Source organism: Ambystoma mexicanum, chromosome 9 (genome assembly GCF_040938575.1).
Source record: "Ambystoma mexicanum isolate Mex_15411 chromosome 9, UKY_AmexF1_1, whole genome shotgun sequence".
NCBI classification, from domain to species: domain Eukaryota; kingdom Metazoa; phylum Chordata; class Amphibia; order Caudata; family Ambystomatidae; genus Ambystoma; species Ambystoma mexicanum.
In genome coordinates this window covers 664,206,865-664,226,604 of record NC_090931.1, presented here as the reverse complement: position 1 = coordinate 664,226,604, position 19,740 = coordinate 664,206,865, and the positions used below count along the sequence as shown (strand labels likewise).

The 19,740-nt window shown below is 46.2% G+C and overlaps 1 protein-coding gene across 5 annotated transcripts in view; it reads right to left on the bottom strand.

The window, feature by feature from the left end:
- The window catches only part of LOC138488473 (caspase-8-like), a 596,184-nt gene that overhangs the window by 450,738 nt on the left and 125,706 nt on the right, over window positions 1-19,740 (bottom strand). For all 5 annotated transcript variants that reach the window (XM_069615461.1, XM_069615457.1, XM_069615459.1 and 2 more), the window contains one exon: window positions 6,245-6,556. In XM_069615461.1, coding sequence (XP_069471562.1) covers window positions 6,245-6,556 — 312 coding nt within the window. The remainder of the gene's footprint in view (window positions 1-6,244; window positions 6,557-19,740) is intronic.

Below are 19,740 nucleotides of genomic sequence, written 5' to 3'. Positions count from 1 at the left end.
TATTCTGGACTTCCTGGTGGACCCGCGCACATCACTCCCTCCTCTCTTAGCCTTAATAACTTCCTTTGGGCAATTCTCAGGGTTAGAAATAAACAAATCAAAACCCAAGCTACTCCCCATAGAGGCTCAAGATTCATGGCTGGACTCCATAGAAGAGTTTGAGGGGGATCAGCGTGGAGCGAGAATCTATCCGTTATCTGGGTATCTCCCTCACTAGAGACCTCTCGAGGCTCACCCCATCCAATTATGACCCTTTTTTGGCGGAAATTATATCGGATATGCAAAGGTGGAAAACCCTAATTCTGTCATGGTACGGCCGTATGACGGCAGTGAAAATGAATGTCCTGCCGAGGATGCTTTATCTCTTCACAGCCTTTCCCACAATGGTCCCCGAGCAAATTTTCCGCGATCTTCAGAAAACAGTACTTGATTTTATTTGGCAGGGCAAAGCTTCGAGAATTAGGAGAACTGTCCTCACTTTGCCCAGGGAAGAAGGGGGGGGGGTTTGGTCTGCCAGATTTTCGGTTATACTTTAAAGCGGCTCAGCTGAAGGTCCTCCTAGAACACATGAAGGAGGGGTGGGAAGATCTGGATGCCCACCCTCTGAAGGTGAGGGATCTCCTCTGGACCCCGCGAAGGATGATCCCGAATAAGCTATTGCACCATCCAACGTTGGGGGTACTCTGGTCCATATGGAGGGAGGGGCCCCAGTCAAAACATTTGTCCTTGTGGCCCTCTCCATTTACGTCACTGGGGGGCTCCACAATTGGGTTGGGTGGCAGGGGCTTTAGAAATACCCAGGTGTGGTCTGACAGAGGACTGAAATGGGCGGGCCAACTGTTTCGAGAGGGGGAATTTCTATCATATGAGGAAATGAGGGAAATTCTGGGCCGGGGTACATTGTCAATATTCGAATACCTTAGGCTGAAAGGCAAATTGTGTGACCGGATCTGGGGGCAAAAGCTTAACAGACCCCTGACTGCCTTTGAGAAAATGCTGGACACTGCAGACTCGAGACGAGGGATGGTTTCTAAAATGTATACATTCTTAAATGCCAATGATTTATCGGGGAGGAGAGGGTTCCCAAATTATTGGAATGACTTGGCAGGGGAGGTCTTCTCGGAAGAAGCGTGGAGCAAGATCTTTAAGATAGCCTTTCATGGGAATCTTTTTTACAGTAGACATGGAGCATAACTTAAAGATCTTAGTGGGATGGCACAGAGACCCTCTGAAGAGGTCAAAAATGTACCCGGGAGTTGTGCCCAAGGGGATGCGGGTTGGTGGAAATGCAGGAACATATGTGGTGGATGTGCCCAAAAGTCCAAAATGACTGGGAAGTACTGCGGCCTGGATGGCAGAGGTCATTCGGGAAACTATCCCGCTGGACCCACTAACAAATCTGCTGGGCCTCCCTCCAAGAGAGTCTGATGTATATAGGTACCCTAGAATGTGGGAAACGATGCTGAGGGTGGGTAGGGTTGCCCTGGCACAGAAATGGAGGTCCCTGGTGCTTCCGTCCAGGGAGGACTGAATGACAAAACTGAGAACCACGTTCCTCATGGACAAATTGACGGCTATGGTCAATGATGACTCCAGCACATTTGTATTGAACTGGGGTGGTGTTATGCAAGCATGGGGATGGGAGGTTCATTGAAACCCTAGGGCTGACCAGGCTAGGGTGTTTGGGTGGAAGTCTACAGGATACGACAGAAGGGACGAAAATGCACTAATGACAATGTTGAAAAGGGTCCCACTGTCCGGCGCACGCCTATAGGTATTTCAGCCAAGAATTGCTCAGTATTCGGTCAAGTCCTCAGCCATAGAAGATGGTCTTTGCACGATTGTTCTCACCATTGTACCTTATGGAGTTGCAGTTGTTATGGGTTTCATTTGGAGGAAACCCAAGTTGGGGGGCTTGGGCTAGGGAGAGGGGGATGGTGGGAGGGGGGGAAATGTTCAGAGGACCTACAAGAGAGTGATGGAAGAATATTAGTCCGGCCCTGGTCGGCCCATTGGTGGTTGTTTGCTAAAATGTCAATAAAAAGCCAGATTGATGAACTAAAAGACAAAGGTAGAGTGGCCATTCTACTTCTCCTTGACTTATCGGCGGCCTTCGATCTGGTCGACCATATGGTACTCTATGACCATCTCGCATCAGCAGCTCACTTTTCAAGTTCAGCCATCACATGGATCCAATCATTCCTTAACAACAAGAACATGTGTGTCTTCTCAACCACAGAAGCTGCTGACCGCATTCACATAACTTGCGGCGTGCCACAAGGCTCATGTGTCTCGCCCACTTTGTATAATATTTTACAAAGCCCCTATTTGATAAACTGGATCGCCTGGGTGTCACGTACACTAACTATGTTGACGACACCCAGATACTCCTACCTTTATCTGGCTCCTACGACACTGACATATTACGGATTAATGAAATCTATACCATCATTCAGGCATGGATGGCCCTCCACGGCCTCTGCTTGAATGATAAGACCAAGATTTTACTGGTCGGGTCACATTCTAACCTTCAGAAACTCAGCCCAAATTACAGCAGCATCTGTATAGACAGGAACAATATACCCATTGCCAAAGATGGACAAACCTTGAGCTTTTACTTCGATGCAAACTCCACTCTAACCAAACATGTAAATATGACTGCCTCAGCCACTGCTTACACTGGCAAGCTGATCAGGGCGTGCAGACCTTTATTGTTGCCCAACAGTTGTCTCATATTAGCCAGAGCACTTGTACAATCCAAACTAGACTACTGTACCGGTCTTTATTTAGACGCTAACAAATCCATTTTGAACGAACTACAGATTCTGCAAAATAATGCTCTTAGAGCCGCCCCAAATATACCTGGAAGAGAGCACATTTCCTCAACCAGAAAACTTTGCAAATGGCTTTCCATACAAGACAAAATCAACCTGAAAACTCTCTGCCTCACCCATAAAGCTTTGAACCACCCTCCTTACCTCACTGACAAATTCACTTTCAGATCTTCCACCCACACTACAAGATCATCTAACACATCCTGCCTACTGGTACCCAGATACAACCTTAAAAGAGAAGGCGACTCCAGTTTCCCGGGACTGGCCACTCAACATTGGAACACACTTCCACAAGACATAAAAACTATCCAAGTCTTCAATAAATTCAGAAGCTGTGCCATCACCTGGCTACTAGCCTCTGCACCCAATTTACCTATACAAATCACTGTTCATAGCTGACTGTACCTCTACCTTGGTCACTTACCTTATGCCCTATGTACTATTATGTATGATATGTGTCTAGTAAGATATACCTTCATGTATGATTTGGTATGATTCAAATCAAGCCACATCTGTACCTTCTCCAATTTCTGTATTAAGTGTTCTCTATACTTGTCTAAAGAACTGTATCCTGTAACCATTATCCTGTAACCTGTACAGTTATCCTGTAACCTGATCTTATCCACCAGCGCCCAGATACCTTTGGGTCAGTCGCGCTATATGAATAAAATAAACAAACAAACAAAGCTCACATCCGTGCAGCAACTTCCATCATTACCTTCTGCCTTCTCTCTTTTCACAAACTTTCCAGCCAGAATACTACTCCTAGTATCCGTGGCCTGTTCTAAGCTTCCTATCCGGTTTTGAAAACTTTGTAACTCCTTTTTCACCTTCTACCTTTCGATGTTTGCAAGGTGCTCTCACATTTTCTAACGGGTAAAGTTAAAATAAAATGTTAACAGATTCTTGTGACTAACATCTGGGAAGACACCTACCAAAAAAGCTGCACGGAATGCCATTTACCAGAAAAATCGCTTTAAAGCGTGTATTGAGAACCAGAGTCGCTGTTTTTTCTCATATGCATGTTAATAGTATACGAACAAGTGTCATAAAAACCACACACATTTTGAGTACATTTTAAAACTAAAGAGACCCCTTCCTGCATTGCACTGTTAAACTTAGAAACCTAGCCTGCAATAGGAGTAGAAGAGAAAATGAATGCATTGCTAGTGGCAGGCCCTTTAAGGCCCATCTCTGGTAATGTGCATCCAGTAACCACATAGGGGTTTGGGGTGACCTTAGCCTTCCACCAGTGTGGGATAATGCATGGTGTGATAGGCTAAAAGATTTTTGCTCTTGCAGATGGGCGGCTCCTCCTGCATGTAGACAACCTTTGCGAATAATTGATGATTGGACTTGACAAATACTGCAGACTCCAACCACCTCTCAGGAAAAGTCTCCAACATTTCTGTGCTGGGATCTATACTCTTCACTATCTACAATCGACAACTGCTCTCACTTCGGTTCCTGCTACTTCCTATTTGCAGATAACCCACTTTTCTTCTCCTTTCCTACTTTGACCCCTGACCTCTCCTGCCACATGTCTCTCAGGCATCTGAAACTGAATAGTAATTTCAAAGGGAGATCTCTCATCACTATCCCCCTGACCTGCAACCTTGAGGACCTCTATGACAATAATGTAAAAGTCTATAATTCATACCTCCAACCATAATGCATGCAGGCTCATCCTCCTTAACATCAGATAAATCTGCCACTTTCTAGACTATCATTCAACTAAAACCCATTTCAATCCACACAATTAGCCGTCTCGACTACTACTTCAGCCTATGCCTTTGTCTGCTTCTTTACTCCTTCTCCCCCCTCAATACAATTCTAAACTTTTCCACTTGCAATCTATACACCCTCCTCCGTTCCTCTCATATCTTTGCTCACTGACTCCATGCTGGATGGCACGCCATGCATCAGAGATACTTTTAAAATGTCTTAATCTCTAAACCTACCTATGGCCAAGTACATCCTTACCTTGCTGACTATCACTCACTGCTCCAATGCTCGGAATCATACTGTTCCTTGGCTCCCGTGGGCTGCCTTCCAATGGGCTCTTTTTCCCTCCTTGCCTCGCTTCACTGGAACTTTCTTCCCAGGAATAAAGAAATGTCACCACTCTCTGTACCTTTAAAGAGTCACCTTTCACACTACCTCCTCTCTTTCGAAAGGAACAATACCCCACAACCAACTCATGATCCCGCCTCTACGGGGAGCTCCCCCCCTGCTCTAATCTACTGTGAATATCTATGTATACATTGTGCCCTTTTTTCAGTGTGGTTAATGCACACACTGCAATCCCCTTTCAGCAACTGGATTTCAACTTCTGCACTGCCGTTATGTAAAGGACACTAGAGAGGGACTATTCCAGCCACTGTTGTAAACTCATATACAACGTTTCCGTTAGGAGTGCTCAACTCTTCAACAAATACACACACTCTTGTATACAACACATGTCAGACACACGATGCTCAGGCTCAAAATCCTTAATATAACTTGGATGTGTTGTGTAAGGTTTAATTGAAACAAAATCACAATACTTTGTTTTTAATATATATATATATATAAAGACTGTGTACCGTTGTACACTTTTGGATAGCACTCCCCAGAGCAGCAATGTGAGGCGTAATCCCTCAATCTACACGGAATAAACCACAATCTCACAACAGTAATAGTTTATTGAGTAATATGTGGACAGAGAAAAACACACAACACAACAATATGTATATATCCTGGATTTTACCAATTTCACAAGATATGTTCAAACCTTTTACAGAACTATTATGTACTTGAAAACATGCCCTTGACAAATATAGTATTATTATATATCTTGGATTTTTATTTCCAATTTCACAAAATATATAGCCTCAGCAAGTGGCCAGTGGTAGAACTGAAGGGAGGCCAGTTGTTAGACCTTCTCCCCTCTTCCCTCCCTTGGTCAACCTACTCCCCTCTAAGATTTCCTACCACCTTGCACTACACACACACACACACACACACACAATTCTCCCACATATAGCCACCACAGGTTTAGCCATTAGCACACCATCACTAATTAAGGTATGTCTAAACTCTCCCTTTTAGCCCCATCACACCTCCCCTGTATCAGTGGCTAACCAGACCCTTAAAACTGTGGTCTAGCAGATGTTGAACTCTCCCCTTTAGATGACATACTCTCAAATGTTTCCGGCCAATCCATAGGAAGCATATCAGCGCTCAGGACCTGGGGACTTTCGACCTGCACCCATCAACAACAAAGGTTTTGCAGTTACCTCTCTCACTATCCCACTAATGATCCCAGCCCTAATTTCCTTGTACACATCCATGCACAGCGAGGCCAAGACAAATGGCAGGAGGGCAATAGTAGGCCAATTTCCACTACATTTCATTACTGTTTAACTTACCGGTACAGTGATATCCTAGCATTATTCTGAAGCTCTTTCTCCATCTCCTCACTGGTGGTATCCAATGCATTCCTCAAAAGGTCCCTTCGTTTTATTCTAAACAGCAGCTCCTTTAAGAACGAGAGGTCCTCCTTGCTTATCACGTCCTTCTCACAGAGGCAACGAAAGAGGTCTTTTGCTTCATTAACACGCTCAAGATCCTTTAGCAAAACATGCCCAGTGCACAGGAACTTGAGGGACCACAGATTGCTTGTGGTCAGCTCCCCACTGATCCTCAGAAGGAGAGGATTCAAGCCCATGTCTGTAGAGTATCTAAAAGCAGACAAGTCCAAAAAAAGAATTAAAGGCCAGTGACCATGCAGCACAAAATTCTTATTTTGATGTGCAAGTGCTATTGTGGCTATCATCTATGCATATTTAGTGAACACTTAATTGCAACGCCCCTCTTCATGCACCTTTCTTACACAGTAAATTACCAATTAGTCACTGCCAAGCCTACAATTTTTAAATCTAGTTGTAGTTGGCAGATGAGATTTTTCTGACCACATTAATAAAGCTCTTCCAGACGTCTAGTTACTGTGAAAAAGCAAAGGGCCATCAGACAAAACCGTGTTTTAGCAAAGATTAGCTTGCACGACAATTTTCCACAAATATATACATTTCTTTGAATCCACTATGGAGGAAATATATATTTTCTTAGTTTTTTGTAAAATTATTCCATTGTGTTTTGAGAAGAAAAATTGCTTCCCAAAGCAAAGAATATAGTGCACTCAAAATGGTTGTGAAATCAAACAAAGTCAGAGAGCATGCAAATAATAGAGGGAAGCCCCCCGTATGTTGGCCATGAGGGGGGACCAAAAAGAAGAATCTGGGGAAACAATTACTGCCCCGCCCATCTTACTTTTATTAAACGCTATCCTTCCCCACCATGAGAGTTTCAGTATGGGCCAAACACCCAAAAAGCTTTAATGCAATCCATTCTCATCAAGCTGGTTTGCAACTATACCCCATATGAATTTTATGAACGAATAATTCCAACTATGGGCCTATGCCATCGAATTACAATGTATAGCAGTTCATTACTCTCTGAACATCTTAAAAAGACTTCTCTGTTCAGGTGACAAAGAGATGCAGGTCATCTGGATAAGTGGCTATTCTGACTTTCATGCCTACCTACTTTGATGCCACTGAACCTTATGTTAGTATTGAATTCTTCGAATAGCGGTTTTAAAGCCTGAATAAATAACAGTTGTGAAAGTAGTCACCCCTGATGGATACCGCGCCTCGAACTGAAATTGGGCTAGAACACTTTGTTGTAAAATAATATTCACTAAGGCATTGCCACTTAAAAGCCTCTCTCGGCATCAACAAGGATGCTCCGATGCGGGACACCAGATTGCTCAGTGATGCTCGTTAATGGTCCTATGTTTGCCCACGTCCTCCTTCCTTTAATGAAGACCACTTGATAGGGTTTGGCTGGAATTGTAAATAGGAGAAAGCCATATCATGGCTAATAACTTTGCAAAAAGCTTCACTCACTGGCCTACCCACCTTTACCTAGGCACCAACGATAAGTGTCCTCCACGCAGTATCCTTCCTCACATTATGGGAGACGTTATGCCCACACTCCTCCAACTACACCTTACAAGCATGCATTGCCTTAAAGACCAGCTGTATCATTTAAAACGCTGTCACTCTGCATGCCTTACCTCTATTCGTAGTAACATATCCAAAAGACTTAACATTTAAAAAATGAAGCTTTCACTCACCATTCAGAAAATAGATTAGATTGTACAGTTCTTCACCAGTGTGAGGTCTATCTGGTTTTCCAATAAGGGCAACCATGGCTTTGGCAAAGATAATACAGTGGCTTGGGCTTAAAACCACAGAACAAACCCACTCATTTCAGAACCTGTTGCACATTAAAGGCTCTGAAGAATTCAACAGTGAGCACATCTGGAGCATGTGAAATTTCCTGTTATTCTGTACACCTTTTCAATGCATCCAGTATCCTTCCCAGTATAGTTTTTACTGATGTTAACTCAACTCTCAATACATTTATTTGGTCAGGCAGGAAAGCTGTTCAATTGCTAAAAATAGCTGAAGGAGACCACCAGGGGGTGCAGGCAAAATGGTGGCCTGATTGCCGAGCTCCGTCCCCTGCCCTGGAGGTTTTGAGATGTCTGGTGGAGTTGTGGGGTTCGGGACCCCTGAAAACTGGTCCTTGAATGGGCGAAGCGCCTCTGCTGCAGTGGCGAGAAGATCCGGTGGTGGGTTCCCCCCGGTCAAGCGTGCAGAGGCACCTGCAGTCTGGGCCATGCTGAGTGAGGCCTGGAGGGAGAGGGCAGGGGCCGTAGTCCCGCAGCTGCGGCAACGCGTCCTGGGGACGGTGTGGCAGGACACGGAGGCGCTTCATCGTGGGACAGCCGGCTTGCACCAGAAAAAAGGGTGCACACCTGAGAGCCAGCCTGTGAGGTGATATCCTGAGGCCACGGCGAATGGCGGGAGGACATGAAGGACCCACTCTGGAGCTGGGCGAGCCCTGGGAGGTGTTCACGACGGGGGGGTCAAGAAGAGGCGGCGGCACCACAAGGAGGGCATGCCTAGTCGGGGATCGCCCTGAAGGCACTTGGGGCACCGGGAAAGACTAGCCCCTACCTGTGGGCGAGGGACTCATAAACAGCGCCAACAGCACACGCTCCCACCCGGGGGCACGGAACAGCAGCTGAGGAAGCCCAGTGCCGCGCCCCCCCAAGATCAGTGGGTGCAGGGGCAGGGGTGGCCTGCAAAGCTACTCACCCCAGGGTGGAACCGGCACAAGATCTCAGCTGGTGAAGGCATGAGGAGGTAGCCCAAGGTACGGTGCGGGTGCTACACTATCGGCCCAGAACTCAGGGAGGTGTGATTTGGGGGTACAGCAACACCGGCTGTGCGACTTCATTGGACATGGACACAAGGGGGGTATGCTGGTGGCGTGTAGGGGTTGAAGGAGCGGATGACCATCGGATGGAGTGTGCCCGCAATTAGGAACTGGGTAACTAGTGGCAACATCTTCAGGACAGGTGCATATCCTGTGTGAAGGGTGCTGCCCCCGTACTCCCTGGGTAGGGTGGTTGGTGCCGAGTGACCCACAGTGAAGGTGACCAGCAGAGAATCCCGGCCAGGTAGACTGATGCATGTACAAAGGGCAGGGCCACAGTGCGTGAGGCCCCCCGCCCCCCAGCGCAGAGACAGAGGAGTGCTGCACAAAGGGCATCAGGTGCCTGAGCCACGAGGTGATTGACCAATAATATCGGGACAGGTTGGAAGGGATCTTCCTGGCCTGGTATTCCCCAGAAGCAGTGAGATTGGAGGGAGACTCATTCGTGCATGGTTGAGGGCAGGTGCGCCACATTGTGGAGGGGGTTCCCAGGTGGATGAGCTGAAGGGGGACCCTGGCGCAATATCAGTACAAGGACGGCGAGGAAATGGCGAAGGCTAAGGGAGAAGGAGGACCCCACTCTTGCTCGGCAGAGAGTGGTACGATTAAAGGCGACATACAGGTCATCCTGGAAGAGATAAGAGGAATGAGGACAGATAAAGGAGCAAGGGGGGCGGACCGCTCGGTGAAAGTGGTAACTGTGGAGGAGAGAGTGGAAGGGGTGGGGGCTAACTAGGCTTCGATGGGGATTCTGGAAGCACAGACTGAGGCACGCTTTAAGGAGATCGAAAGAAAGGAGGAGGAATTGAGGCTCAAAGTGGACAACATCGAGAACCGGGAGAGGCGAAACAACCTGCGGTTCTTTGGGCTGAGAGAGGCGGAAGGGGAGTCCACTAGTAACCTGGAACAGAAGATCCAACACAATTGGTATGGTCTTGGGCTCTAAGGAGGGAGAGCGAGTGACCCTGGACCGAATGCACTGTGCCGGGGGGAGGGTGAGCAGAGGCCCACAATCGGTCCTGGCACGGTTGCATTACTACAGTGACAAGTCTCGCTGACTGGGCGACATCCAATATGGAGACTCTAGGGTGGCCATTTTTCAGGACCTGTCAGCACACACTTTGCTGCAACTCGAGAAATGTGGACACCTCACTAAATGGCTCCAGGAGAAGGGGGTGAAGTACAGATGGGGCTACCCGTTTGCGCTGGTGTTCGAATGGGAGGGGAAGAGACAACAGCTAGTCACAGAGAAAGACATCAAGCATGCTATGGAGGACCTGGTGGGACTGCAGGGTGAAGGCCCCCAAGAAGAGGGGAGGAGCGGAGTAGTTTCCCGCCGGGAACTGAAGGGCGCAAGGTCAGTCACAGGGAGGAGCAAAATTCAAGGGGTCAGGAAGTCACAGAAGCTTAACGCCCCCAAATCCCAGAAGGAAGACACATGAGAGGATCCAGGAGGTGAAGTTGTTTTACATGCTTTTCTTTTTCTTTTTTGGAAGGGCTCTGGCCCGAGCCCACGCAGCCTTTCTCCTCCCCCAGTAACAGTAAAGGGAGGAGAATGGAGGGTGCATCAGTTCTAATGTTGTGCGTATTGTGCTTCTGTTGTGGGGGGTATGGGGTTTATTGACATCACAAGGGGGGGGTTGGGGAGGTCTGGTGTGTGAGGGAGGCTCACCAGGTGAATTAAAACAGGACGAGAGTAGGGGTGGCATCAGGGAAAGAAGATGATGGGAAGGAGGAGCTAGCAATGCAGCCAGGGCAGGGGCCGTGCTCCTGGTGGTTCAACAGGTGTGGCCAGGTTGGGAGAGACAGAAGGTCAACGTCTTAGAGGGGGAAAGTGAGCAGAGAGGGTGGTATGGGACTCCAGGAGGTGTTGGGGGTGTGGGGGGGGGCCAATGCAGCTGTTAACACAGGTGAAGAAGGCAGGATGTCCCCTAGGGATATGGAGTGGCAAATGGCGAAAAATGGGAAAGGGCGATGGCTGAGCTGAAGGTGGCAATGCCCAATGTGAAGGGGCTTAATTCAGAGAATAAAAGATCACCGGTTAGCAATACCTTCCACAAACAGCATCTGGCAATCCTGTTTTTGCAAGAGACTCACTGCAAGCAAAGGGTGGAATCAGCAATAAAGGGGAAAGACATAGGCAAGGCATATTGGGAATCTCATAGGGACCGCAAGAAGGAGTGAGTACGCATCCTACTTGGGAAAGCATTTCAGATGACGGGGGTGCAGATTAGGAGGGGCTTTGAGGGGCGAGTTCCTTGGGATAAAAGGGGGAGGGGATGAGGGTGACCTTGGCCACACTATATGCACCCAACGCGTTGCAGAGGGATTCCTATGCCAGTTCTTTGTGACGCTGGAGGGCTGGGCGGAGGGGGACATGGTTCAGGTTTTTTTTTCAACCTAGTGGCAGATCCTGCGCTGGATTGGTGGTCCACAAGGGGAGAGTGCCCGACTGACTAGTAACTGCAGAGGTGCTTGAATACTTTGGTAATCAGCAGTATCCTTATTATGTTTGCTGGTGTTGAGGGGTAGATCTCTATTGGTCAGAGTAATGTCTTCTGCTATTAAAGAGATTACATCTTTTGTTAGGGTTGGCAGATTTAGGGTTGGAAGATTTACAGGAGTGGAAAGGCTGTCTGTTATTATAGAAGATTGCAACACTGGTACAGCAGGCTCATGTAGGTTTGCCGGATATCTGTAAACTCTGCCTCCTTCTAAGTTTGGTGGATGGGTGACCTCAAATTGGTAATGAAATCCACTCATTGTTTGAACTCCACCTGTCGCTGCTTATAGGGTTAGTGTTCATTTTTGAGGTAAAACCAGAAGGTTTGACCAAATTATCACCTGTATGAAGAGATGGCGTACAAATGGCGACAAGAGATTCAATCTTTACTATGAGGTCACTGGCCACTGATAATGATTGTACTGATGGCCCAACCAGAGGTCTTTTCGGTGCAGGTTGAACTGGTTTCTGGGAGATTGCTTTCCTTTTGCACATTGCAAATCCAATAAAGGTTAAAAACACAGAGAGGGCAAGGGGAAAGCCTTATTAGCTTAAGGGGCTAACTAAGTCGTCTTCCCTCCACTCCTGAGCCCTCCTCGAAGCCACATATCATTAAGACTGTAATCAGGATTGAATTGGATCCTTTGCGGTCAACGGATGGCAGGGAGGGCCTGATCAAATATTTAGAAGGTTTGAAGAGCAGGAGAGCAGTTGAATAACTTAACACGATGAGCGCCTTGTTTTTTTATTAGCGCAGGAATTATCACCTCTCGTGAATGGAGAACCTCACCTCCACCTCCGCTCAGCCAAACAGTGCCGCTTGAGCATGACTTTGGAGCGACACAAGTGCGCTGCTGCTCTTCCTCTCGTCAGTCCCTGGATCCAGAACTTTGTACTTTGATGGCTTTCAGCCAAGTAAAGTAAGTTTGTTCGAGTGAATCCAATTCCTTCAGGTCAGCTCTCTGATCATTATGAAAAACATGTGAACCACAGGAGACTCAAGATGTGATCTTATCCATGAAGCTACATGAAACTGAAACCTTCAAGGATGTCCTAACTAGTGGACCTATGGAGAATGAGCAGCAGGCATGACAACTGAAAACATTGTGGGAGATTGCACCATGTTCCCAAGTAGGTGAGGCAGATTCATTTATGTATCAAACGATGGGTGGGTTCTGGCATGGTATGGGCAAAATCTATTTTGGTAGATGCTGTGGATGAGCTCTGAAAGGTTACTGATGAAGGAAGAGTAGCATCCTTGATCTTATTAGATCTGAAGGCAGATTTTGATGCTGTGAATTACCAACTATTCCTCTCCCGACTGTCATCCACGGGTATTTCTGACCTGGCCTTAGATTTGTTCACATTTTTTCTGAACAACCATGCCCAGATGGTGTCTATGACCCCTTTCCGTTCGGGTTGGATTACTTTGTCTTGTAGAGTGCTTCAGGGATCCTTTTTGTCTTACCCCTTTCATGAAATATGTATGCTTCTACCTTAGCCTACCATAGGCTAAGGTAGAAGCATACATATTCCAATGTATCAGCCTCCAATGTTGTATGTATACAAGTAACACCCCCAAACGTTAGAATAGTGACCAAGCAGACATTTATGAGAATTCACAATTTATCAGTTTATTGGAATATAATGGAACGTGTCACTCTTGCCCGACTAACTTTGCTTTAAGTGGTCTCAACTAACGTAATGCCTGTTTTACTTGGGTGCAACATTAATACATTGGGCGATAGTAAGCAATTCAAAACAAAACTGCTATTGTTATGTTATGTAATGTTATGTTAATAACACTTGTATAGTGCACTGTCACCCGGAGGTATCCTGGCGCTGAAAAGCGCTACAATGCGCAGGGACAAAGGAGGAAGTGGGGGAAATTTACAAAAGATCAAAAAAAGGTCTGCAATGATTTCCGGAATTGGACATGGTACTCTATACACCACAATGCTGTTCGAAGAGTATTCCAAAGAGCTGATGCTATGATAGAGAAAGAAGTGCCGCTGACTGTTAGGCAGAATTATATGCAGTACCCTTTGGGAACACCACACACAATTAAGACTACAAGTGACAGTAAAAATTCACCTTTGGTACAGGCCTGTACTATACAGTAAAAGTGGTAGCGATGGCTGAGAAGCCAGACTTATCTCAAGAGCAAGTGAGCAGTATCAAATAGTTACACAAAGGACAGCAATTGCTATGATTCAAACAAACACGGACTCAAGGTTTTGAAGTAAAAGAATACATTTATTTGCTCTTCAGTTGAGGTGGGCCAAACCTCGGGCCCACCTCAACTCTTGGTTCACCCCTCAGTTGAGAGCCCTTCGTAAGGAAAAAAGGATTCTCGAATCACAAAGGAAGAGTCACCCCACGGTAGCTAACAAAGCAAGTGTCGCTTTAGTGTCTCTAAATTACAAAGAAGCCATACTCTCTGCCAAAAAGTAGTCCTATAATAAACGTATTGAACTAGCCCAATCCAACACTAAGGAGCTTTTCAAAATCCTTAAGGAACTAGAATCTCCAGCCACCCCACCAGATACATGTCCCAAAGACAGTATCTGGTGTGCCAACATTCAAAAAGCCCTCCTGAGCAAGATTGCTACCCTCCAAACTAAAATTAATGAGAAAAAAAACAGCCTGCAGACTAATCGCTCATACAACATTACCAAGGAGTACCCCAAAACTAACAATTAATCTTTGCAACCTTTTTGCTTTTCACCTCTCTCCGTCTTGGAAGTTGAACACATCATCAACACCCTCAAACCCTCCAACTGTCAGGGGGACCTCTGCCCTGCCACTATCATTAAGGAGGCCTCACATAACTTAGCCCCCTTCATCACTACCCTTATAAACGCGTCATTCAGCTCTGGGATCGTCCCCAACAACCTCAAGGATGCTTGGGTCATTCCACTCCTAAAAAAAACCACCTTGGATGCCAACATACCCACTAACTACCGGCCGATCACCACGGTCCCTTTTCTTCTCAAAATTCTTGACCGTGCAGAATACCTCCAGATACAAGAGTACTTGGAAACTAATAATCTCTTAGGACTAAGGCAATCTGGATCCAACCACCCCATGGCACTGAAATTGCCCTTATGGCCCTCAAAACCCAGATTGAGGACCTAAAGGACAAGGGCAAACTTGCCCTATTACTCCTTCTAGATCTCTTTGCAGCTTTTGATTTAGTAAACCACCAAATCCTATGCCGTCACCTGAAAACTGCTGCCCACTTCTCGGACTCAGCCACTGCCTGGATCACCTCATTCCTTGACAATAGATCCATGAGGGTCTTCTCTCCCACTGCAACCGCTGCACCCTCTCCTGTCACCTGTGGAGTCCCCCCAAGGATCATGGGTTTCCCCTACTGTTTTTACAAAACCTCTCTTTGACATCTTGGATCTATTGGGCGTCACGTATACTAACTACGCTGATGATACTCAAATACTCATCCCCATCACAGGAGACCATAAGATTGGACTCCTTAGCCATCAATGCCATTTACCAAGTCATCCAGGCTTGGATGGCTCAGCATGAACTGTGCCTAAACGACGAAAAGACCGAGCTTCTCATCCTTGGCTCACACCAAAGACTTAGTAAACTTGATCCAGCATTTAAATCATTCATTATTGATGGCAACACCATCAATGTTGCTAAAGAAACCAAAACACTTGGCATCTACATTGACTCTACACTTTCTCTATCCAGACAAACCAATGCAGTATCCTCTGCGGCAGCTTACACTTGTAAGCTCATCACAGCATGCCGCCCCTTCCTTTCACCAGCCAACTGCACTACACTTGCCAGGACTTTGGTCCTCTCCAAAATTTACTACTGTAACGCACTTTATCTGGGTACCAACCAATGCAATCTAAAAAAATTACAAATCATCCAAAATAATGCAATCAGAGCTGCCCTCAACCTCCCCAGGAACATGCACATTTCAGACTCCAGACGGAACCTCCATTGGCTTTCAGTTTCCCAAAGAGTTTCTCTTAAAGCATTGGTGCTTACACACAAAAGCCTTGCCAACCAAGCCCCCAGCTACCTAGCCTGCAGATTTTCTCGACACACCACTTCCAGACCACTGAGAAGTGCCCAAGCTTACTGCCTTGATATCCCATGTTTCAATCTACAAAAATCCGGTGGGCGTAGCTTCCCAGTCTTAGCAGCCAAGCTATGGAACTCGCTACCTAACCCCCTTAGAGCTGAACCGTCATTCACACTCTTCAAACGCAAAGCCAAAGCCTGGCTGTCCACCCACGACCTACCTTTGACCCTACCTTAGAGTCAGTATCTACTGCCCAATGCCTTAAACTTCCCTATCCCACACCTGTATGCTCACTGCATCACTTGTATATATCTGTATATATCTGTATATTTTTGTCATATGTTTATGTATTTTGTCTGTATATATAATGTCTCTACCTGCTATTATTATGCCTGTAACCAAGTGATGCACCCGGTTGCCCATGAGCCTGGTGCGCTATATAAATAAATAAAATACAAAATAACATTTCACTAAAGTAAAGCAGTTTAAAAATCACACTCTTAATACACCACACCACTCCCAATAGTTTCCAGACAAGTTAAGCTCACAAAATTAAGAGGGAGCAAAATGGCACTCCAGAAATTTAAAAGGGGAGGGAAAGACAAAGTTAATAGAAATTGAACCACACCAACAGGTAAATACTCAGGGCAATTGAGCAAGAGGAACTACAGTGATAGAATCAGGTAAAAAAAGGCTTAGGGCCAAAGTCAATAGGTCAAAAGTATTTTGCTCAAGATCACACGGTTCAGGGTAGTTTGCAGTAAAGTTCGTGCCACGAGTTCCGGGCGGAGTTGGTCAGCAGAAAAGTTAGTTCAAAGAGAAGAGAAGGACAAGCCCTCGGATTGGAGAAAGATTTCACACACTTACACAGCGGCTGAACGAAACGGACAACCGGATTTGCACAATATCTTAAAACGGAGAGGGAGCTGTAGCTGAGGCTGGCGTTCCTGGTAGTTTCTGCAGGCTCACGGTTGCTGAAACGACTGTCGGGCTGACAAGAAGTAGGAAGACTGGTGGGTCCTGTACTACCCAGGGAAGAAACCAGCAGCAGAGCAAAGCAACAAATAAAAGGTGCGCTCCTTAAAACCCAAGCACGGTCCGACCTTCCTGGCTATCCGGCCCACTGTAGCTCTGTACAGCATATTCGACCAGAGGAGGGGTCCTGGCTTGAAGTTTGGGCAAACTGGTTGGTCCCACCAGCTCAAGGGAAGAAGATTCCTGGAGGATCCTCTCTTGTCGTCGGATTCTGAAGATTCGGACCTGCAGCAGGGCTTCACCGGGCGGTTCAGTCGTTGTAGGGGGTCCTCTTCTGTCAGCTCCTTGTCGGTTCTTTCGTTCCAGTGGCGACTCTGCCTTTCCAGTCCCTGAGACCTGCTTTTTATGCAGTTTTCCCCCATTCACACAGCCTGGCTGTCACAGCAGGGTGGCAGTCCTGGCAAAGATAGTCACCCAGCCAATCAAACAGGAGTGCGACTTGGGTTACCAAGGGAACCCATGGCAGGTGTCCTAAAACCCCTCCCTCACATCCTGCCTACCCAGACTTTCAGGTGCCTTAAGGAGGGCTTCTGTGCAGAAGCCCGCAAAAAGACGGCGAACAAAGGAACCAAACATGGTTTGGCACGCAGAGTAAAACACGAGAAAGACTTTTACAAAAAGAAATGGTGAAGAAACCCAGCTGGAGCCGAAATAAAATATATTTGGTCAATCGGGTTTATGTTCGAGGCTAATAAAATAGCCTATAACAATACCATGGTTATTTAAGATAACCACGGTATGAAAAATTGGGTAGTTACCAATGCCACCAGCCAAGTCTTGATGAAAAGGGAGCAAAACAGTGCTCCAAGAGAAACAGACAAAAAGGGATAAGAATTAACCCTTTCCAATACTCCATGTAAGATGGGGTGTACTGGGTCTGTGATTAAAGAGACTACATAAAGTTAATGCAAAAAAGGTAGCAGGCGCCCCGCTTTCAAAAGAAAACGGCATGATAACCTGTTCAGTGGTTTTTAACCACTTTGAGAGTTCGCAGCCATCTGCTTTTTGCTCATTGTACCTTTCACAGATGGGAAATATTCATTTGCATATCAGTCTTTGTCCCGCCCACATGGGAAGTCCAGCACCAAAATGCTATGACAATTCCCTTCTGAACAAGAGTACCAACAGCAACCCCATTCGCGTGTTTCAGCCTTGTTGGGCCTCATCAGTGAGGTGAAGCTGTGCCTCTCTGAGCACAGTGAGCAGGGAGTCCACGTCTGGTTGCCCCCAGCTAACTTAGGGTGACCAACCCCAAGTTCCTTCCAAAAATACAAAAAAGGTAGCAGGCGCCCCTCTCTCGAAAGAACACGGCATGATAACCTGTTCAGTGGTTTTTAACCACTTAGAGTTCGCAGCCATCTGCTTTTTGCTCACTGTACCTTTAACAGATGGGAAATATTCATTTACTTATCAGTCTTTGTCCCACCCACATGGGCAGTCCAGCATCGAAATGCTATGACATTCCCTTCTGAACAAGAGTACCAACAGCAACCTAAAGTTAATGGCAACTTTACATGTTACTGGGAGACAGTAGTCAGTCCCAGACAAATGGAGTCAGTGGGAAGTCTAAAAGACATCCCTGTGTCACTGCACTGAAGGTGCTGTGGAACGCACAAGAACATGATGCCCATGGAGTAGGTGAGGCTCCAGAGCCCAAGATCACACAATTGGTAAAAATACACACAACAAAACACATGCAAGAGTGGGAAAAAAGGCCCATACTCTTACAAGGTGAAACAAATAAACCCTAGAAATCCAGCAAAGCTGCTGAGGGACTCAGTAGGTAAGGGAAATTAGCCATTTTGGAGAATTCTCCCTAACACCCACCAATTTCTTTTTTAACCTAGGTACAACAAGAGGGCCTGTATTTACTGATCGAAGGGTTCTGGCTGGAGAATAGGGAATAACCTTCTGAAGTAAAGAGCCCCTTATTTATGCAGGGCTCGGTGGATCAAACAGAGGGCTTAAATTTAATTTGGTTTTCCAACGGGAGCCAGTGAAGCTGAGATAAGATAGGAGAAATATATGCATATCGAGGCAGGCCAACTAAAGGAGCTACAGAATTTTGGAGAATTTGGAGTCTCTTAATGTGGTATTTGGGCTGGGCCAGTAGAGTTGTGTTACAATAATCAAGACTGCCAAAAACCGTACAGGCCACTACCGGCCCCCTCAGTGGGAGTGGCAAAAAAGTATCAAAAAAGTTTAGTTTATAAAAACCAGCAATGCACCTGGATTTCACCTGCAAATCAGGGGACAGAGAAGCTGCAATCTTCTCCCAATTTATTTTTACAAAGTCTACCGAAGTAAGGAGAGTACATCAGTTGGGGGGCCAAAAAGCCAGGGTCCATAAAGAGTATGCAGCCGGCGGAGCAACGCCCAAGACTGAGCCAATGTTTATTGTTCCGATGAGTCTTGAACACTTTGATCGTGTCCTTTATCAGCTCACAGTCTCCAACCGTAACAAGTTTAAAGCTTTGTTTCTTGTGCATTCATACCAACCTTTCCATTTGCCTCCCAAATTCCACTATTACGCTCCCAGATGTGCACTTCAGCATTCAACAGGCAGGACTGCATTTGGTGCCTTTTTTACCTTTTCCGGATCGGCAGGAAAGTTTGTCTGTTCAAGCTACGCACCTATAGAATTTTCTCCTTATCCCTCTCAAATTTGGATTTACTTATTGTTAGGAAAAACACAAATCTAGATTATTATTTGATCACAATTTAAAGTTGTAGTATTCCTATTACGGCCGAGATGCTCAACCTCTTGGTTGTCCCTCCTGTCTGGAATATTTGCAGTGCCATTATGCAGTCAAAATAAAGCGCTAGAGAAAATAAACCAAAGTAGAAAGGAAATAAGTAGGTTCTGGTTTCACTTAAAGGGCTAAGTGTCCTGTATCAAGTTAGATTTCTTGGTTAAAGGCCTAAGAGCGTCTAAGGGAGTTAACTGCAGTTTGAAAGAGAGCTTGATGATAAATGGT